The sequence below is a fragment of the Petaurus breviceps genome, unplaced genomic scaffold (assembly GCF_028583685.1).
Source record: "Petaurus breviceps papuanus isolate PSGF00001 unplaced genomic scaffold, PetGlider_PUasm1.0 91041, whole genome shotgun sequence".
In the NCBI taxonomy this organism is placed as follows: Eukaryota; Metazoa; Chordata; class Mammalia; order Diprotodontia; family Petauridae; genus Petaurus; species Petaurus breviceps.
Window position 1 is genome coordinate 29,594,214 of NW_027187400.1, and position 6,000 is coordinate 29,600,213.

Here is a 6,000-nt window from a genome sequence, read left to right on the forward strand (position 1 = left end):
CAGATCTGCCACTGAGTGGGCAACCTAGAGAGTCCATTAGGCAGGCCACTGCAGACGAGGACTCTGCTGGTCAGCCTGGGTTCAAATTGAGGTCCTTACCTATCTATGAATAGGTGTTCATCGTTCTATTGATTGATTTCAGATTGTGCTGAGGGAGAGGGAGGGAATGAGAGACTAAGGTGGGGGGAAGAGGGGGAGAGAGGGAGGAGAGAGAGACAGAGACAGAGAGAGAGACAGAGAGAGACAGAAAGAGAGAGAGAGAAAGACAGAGAGACAGACACAGAGAGAGACAGAGAGACAGAGACAGACACAGAGAGAGACAGAGAGAGAGAGACAGAGAGACAGAGACAGAGAGACAGAGACAGAGAGAATGGGAGGAAGGGAGAGAGAAAGGGGAGGAGAGAGAGAGCAAAAGGGAGAGGAGAGAGAAAAGGGGTGGAGAGACACAATGAGGATGAGAGGAAGAGAGGAGAGAGAAAGAAAGGGGGTAAGAAAAAAAAGAGAGGATGGGAGGGAGACAGAAAGAGGGAGAGAGAGACAGAGAGAGACCGAGACAGAGAGACAGAGGCAGAAAGACAGATGGAGACAGAGACAGAGACACAGACAGACAGACAGACAGAGACAGAAAAGTGAGAAGAGAGAGGATGGGATGGAGGGAGAGAGACAGAAACAGAGAGAGACAGAGAAAGAGCAGAGACAGAGACAGAGAGACAGGGAGGGAGAAGAACAAGAAGAGAGAGGGTGGGAGAGAGAGAAGGGCTGAGGGAGAGGAGGAAAGAGAGAGGAGTTAGGTCTTTCTTTACCCTGTCTCTCTGTATAAAGTCTTCTGCCAATTTCCTATCTCTCTATAGTTCACTCTCTGAACAAAGGACCCTAATAGGCTTTCAGTTCCCTGGCATGGGGCTGCAGGGCAGACATTTACATATGCAAAGACTTTCTGACAAGTTGGAGAATTTTTGTCTGTAGTGGGGCTTCAAGCACAGCTGGTGGTTTTGCAGAACGGCCTCCAGGGTCGGCTCTTCCAGGTCTGCGTGCCATCCCAGCAGTGTCCCTGTGCTTAGAGGGATAATCTGGTGAGGGAGGTTTTTCCCCCTCCCTCCCCGCTTCAAGTACAGCGGGGTCCGCCCCTGTTCTAGGTCCCGCCCAACTGGGATTCTCAGCGCAGAACGGAGCCAAGACAGGAAAGTGCTGCCCATCGGCCACGGCACTTGCTCTAAGCAGCTGCTGCCAAGATTCCCTTACTCTCCTCCCAGCCAGGAGCACCAGAGAGCCACTCCTGTTTCCCACCCACACTGGGCACTATTTCAGCCTGGGTTGCTGTTGTGATTTTTATTATGTATTAGAATGTTCACTCGGACAGCTGAATGGAAGTTAGAGTAAGGGGAGACCTGAGGCAGGCAGTTGTTAGGATCTTCCCCCGTTAACGAAAGAGAAATAGTGAAACAAAACTATTTAGGTGTGACAGCGCACATACACCATTCTGTCTGTGCAGTTCCCCCACGTTTTGACCTAGAGGAGGGAGGTATTTTTCAATATTTGCCTTTTGGGATCTATCAGTTACTCAGCAAGTATTTAATACATGCTTGGCTTGGGTATACATATACAGAGAATGAAATAATCCTACATTCTGACTGGGGAACAAGACATACATTTATAAGTATGTGGTGGTTAATACATTTACTCTATTCAACTGCCTTTTAAGAAGGATATTTTATTTCTATTTTGCATTTTATGTGTATATTATATTATTTTATTTATTTATAATATATAATTAATATAATACAATAGGAATAATGATATGTTATTATATATTTTATTTCTGTTGTAGTTATTGTGTAAATTGTTCTCCTGGGTGCTGCTTTCTTCCTTCTGATTCAGTCCTTAGTAATGTTCCCAATGTCTCTTGGGATTGTCATAAGATGCTAGGCTCTGTCTCTATCTGTCAGGCAATGGAAGAGGAGGATGCCTTCCAACCTGTGGAGCTGGGACGAGGCTGTTGGGTTGAGTTTGGGGACAGAGCCCCACCGCTCTGTGGTCATTTTTCAGGTATTCTTGTTTCAGACAAAATGGAAACCCAGCTGGGCTTCCTGGATGAAAAAGAGCAAATGGAACAGAAACCCCCCAAAGCTCCTGAACTCCAGGTAGGAGAGGGACCTTCTGGAGTCCTGGACCTCTAGGCTCCTGGGGGTGTGGGTGGTGGAGGCAGGCTTGAGTCTAGGGTGCTAAGAAATGGCCTTTGGGGAAATGAGTCTATTGGCAACTAGACTTTCAGTAGGAAAAATGGTTTATTTCACCTCCAAGAGGTCCCTGCTACTCTGCCCTTTAGAAGGAAGGATTCTGGTCAATCTTGTTTTCCCTTGTCCTCCTTTCCTACATCTCTCAGGGTCTACATATGACTTGGGGCTACTCATTTACCTTCTCTGGCCTCAGTTTCCTCACCTGTAAGCAGAAGGCCTTGGGCTAGAGATCTTCAGGCTTTTATGAGGGGAGGGGATCTGGGAAGAGTCTTAGACCAGCCGGGCAGGAATCTGGGTTTCTCACATTTCCTGCTTCTTGGAGGAAGCAGACTGCTTATGGGGGATGTGGCACTTACCTCACAATTCCTTCTCTCTTCACTGCAAGGATGCCCAAGAAGAGCCAGCATGGCACTTTGGATAGAGTGTCAGGGAGCCCCGGGTTCAAATCCTGCCTTCGATACTTACCGGTTGTGTGACCCTAGTCAAGTCACTTCACATTTTTTGCCTCAGTTTCCTCATATGTAAAATGAGAGGGTTGGACCTGATTTCTAAGGTCCCTTCCAGCTCTGATACTATAATAAGATGGAGGTAGGTACTACATGTATTATTTTCACCCCCATTTTACAGATGGGGAAACTGAAGTTCAGAGTTTTTTTTTTTAAGTTACTTGTTTGTTGTCACATAGCTAGGATGTGTCAGAGGAAAGACTTGAGCCCACATCTTTCTTATGCCAAGCCCAGGGCTCTATCCATTTTGCCACACTGCTCCCATGTTAGTCTGAGATCCTAGCAGATACCTGATGCCCTGTGTATGATACCCAGGGGACAGTGGGGGTCTCAGGGGGGTGCTGTGTCTGGCCCCCACTGTTACGTCTGGACCGGCTGACCTGAACTCTTCCCCAACGTTCAGGTTCCAGGGATGCCCTCTGACAAAGGGGACAGTGAGGAGAAGCCGGAGAACCTGGAGAATAAAGAGAAAGCCCGAGAAGAGAGGAGGGAAGAGAATGAAAAGACTGACCCCTCCATGGATCAGCTACTGAAAGGTGCCCGCCTGCCTGTGAGCCCAGGCCTTGTTCACCCCATGCCCTAGAGAGGGCTGCCACAGCCTCAGACTTGAGCAAGGGCCATCCAGTCCAGATTATGGGGAATAAAGGACTCCCGTTTCTCCAGTCTTCCAAGCAGGCCAGTGTGGCCAGATTTAGACTTCTAGGCTCCCTCTCTTATTAGTTCTGCCTAGGACAGACCATCCCTTCTGGCCCTTCTGTTATTCCCAATTTCCCTCCCTTGTGCCTTCTAGAGGATGCTCTCCCTGAAAAAGACAAAGCCCTGGAGAAGGTGGAATTAAACCTGAACCATGGCAGAGGGGACGACAAAGATTTCCGGCCAGGTACAGGGCCCGGGATGGGGAGAGGGAAGGGGAATTAAGGCAGAGGATTGGGGCAGAGGCCTCCAGAAACACTTGCATGCTCAGAGTCTCTATGGATTTCCTTGACTTCTCATGATTCCCTGTGGGTGTCTAAGCATGGTCTGGGAAGGAATGAAAAAAGATTGGGGAGAACCACATGTCTTAAGAAAAGCTCCTATAGAACACCGGGGGCATCCTGAAATTCTGTCTCTGTCCTCTTCAGGGGTTCATTCACACTCATTCCTTTTAGGCTTATGGCTTGTGTGGATTAGGAACACTTAGAAATTAAAAAAAAATAGCTACATTTCTATAGCGCTATAGGACCTGTTGAATTTCTACTCCTTTAAAGCCTGTGTCAAATGCCTTCCCTGATTTCCTCCAGTCAGTAACTGCCTCCCCTCCTCTACCCTTCCCCCCAGATTTCATGCAGTACTTTGCCCCTTTCTAATGCACTTTATCATGTAGTATTGTCTTTTATGGTCTATATGTGTGTTGTGTGAAAGGCACTGTGGTCTAATCACTGTGGATAGAGAGCTGGCTTGGGAGCCCTGGGAGACCTGGAGAGAAGGTGTCTGTCAGTGAAATTACAGGTCCATTCTCTATCTCCACCCCTCTGGGAGCAGGGGCTGAGTCTTTCCTGAACTTGGCATATTTCTCACAGCCCTAAGCACAGTGTTCTGTCCACAGCGGGCTCTTAACATGTGGTTTTTTAATGTGATTTTGGGACTCTAAACTCCAGGCCTGAGCTGAGGTCAGGGGAACCTGGTTGGAAGCTTTGCAAAGCCCTAAGTCTGTAGCAGCTACGTATTTTGTTTTCTAGCCACTAAAGGGATTTTCCACTTTCCTTGCAAAGGCAGCAGAGATAGGAGATGGAATGAGGAGTTCAAGGTGGTCAGTTTGGTATAACCTTAGGGTAGTGAAGTCTGTCTAGGGAAGTTAGTCTGAGGAATGTAAATATTACCCTAGAGGCAATGGGGAGCCATTGAGGGATCTTAATCAGAGGAGTCACCCAATCGGACCTGTGCTCTGGGAAGAATATCTTGGGAGTAATTGGAAGCAGAGAGATCAGATAGGAGGCATAGTCCAGGTGACAGCAGATAAAGTGTGCTTTATTGTGGTTTATGGTGTTCAGGGACCCCCTCAAGGACTGAAGTACCTGATAGGGTCATCTGGAATGAATTCACAGACTCAAGCATTCCTTAAGTCAAGGTGGTAAAGGTTTGTTGTAACTCCAATATGGTAAGCAGAGCTTGCCACTTAACAGAAATGATGCTAAAACTTATATAGGAAAAGTAGCAGATTCTCTGGAAGAGGTGCTAATTAGGTGATAACTTACAACCTTGGTCATTGGCATCATTCACTACTGGAAAACAGGGGAAGGGGTTTCTCAGGGTGAACTTTTGGTCTGTTATGTCTGTAGCAAGATAGGCTTAAGAAGGTTGATGTCTATAGCTTGACCTCTGCATTGAATAGGATAACTTTGGGAATGAATACACGATAATTCTGTGGTTACAGAGAAGTTCTTCAGAGGTCAGCTTGTTCCTGTGATGGGGAAAGAGAGTTTGTTTTACTGGGGCCCACTCATGAGTTATTGCTAGGCATAGTATCTTTGGGCTGGGGAGAAAACTCAGGGATAGTGTTTTGAAGTTAAGGAATCTTGGAATTGGGGTCCAAGTGCAAGCACCCCACCATCTTTGACACTTTGTGCTGTTAACCCTTTCTTCCTCTGACAAGAGATGGAAATAAAGGGGGTGTTTTTTCAGATTCTAATTTGCAATATGGTTTTCTGTTCTGTCAGAAGACTCCAAGGTAGAAGAGAAGGAAACAACAGAAACCCAGCAAAATGGTGAAAAAGAGGAAGATGAGGAAGGGAAGAAGGACGACAAGAATGGGAAATTTAAATTTATGTTTAACATTGCCGATGGGGGTTTCACAGGTAACTGGAGGGACTGTGTGGACAGAGGGACCCTGGGGGCAGAGGGCTGGAGTTGGAGTGGGGGGAAGCATTTATCCTTGTCCTAAGGGGAACAGGTTCCCTGTTAGGGCAGAGAAGAGGGCCCTCAGGACCTCAGCATAGGCTGGGGTGTGGAGTCCTATTCCAGGGTTAGGCCATTTCCTGTGAGCACAGAAAGTGGGATCCTTTAGGGGGAAAATCACAGAAACTAGGGCCATAATTTAATTCCTTTTCCTGGCCTCCCATTAAAACTACCCTGGTCCTGTGCCTTGGTCCCAACCCATAGGCTGCAAATCTCCACTTGGGCTAATTATATGAACTAAAATTTGCAGGAAAGTTAGCAAACATTTTAAAAGTGCCTACTGTGAGTGGAGCACTATGCTAGTTGCTGAGGAAATCATCATC

General features: G+C 47.1%; 1 protein-coding gene across 1 annotated transcript in view; it reads left to right on the forward strand.

Annotated features, from left to right (window-relative positions):
* Nucleotides 1-6,000, forward strand: part of CHD5 (chromodomain helicase DNA binding protein 5) — a 159,031-nt gene that overhangs the window by 131,767 nt on the left and 21,264 nt on the right. Inside the window, exons 30-33 of the mRNA XM_069079557.1 lie at nucleotides 2,062-2,141; nucleotides 3,147-3,279; nucleotides 3,534-3,623; nucleotides 5,440-5,577. Coding sequence (XP_068935658.1) covers nucleotides 2,062-2,141; nucleotides 3,147-3,279; nucleotides 3,534-3,623; nucleotides 5,440-5,577 — 441 coding nt within the window. The remainder of the gene's footprint in view (nucleotides 1-2,061; nucleotides 2,142-3,146; nucleotides 3,280-3,533; nucleotides 3,624-5,439; nucleotides 5,578-6,000) is intronic.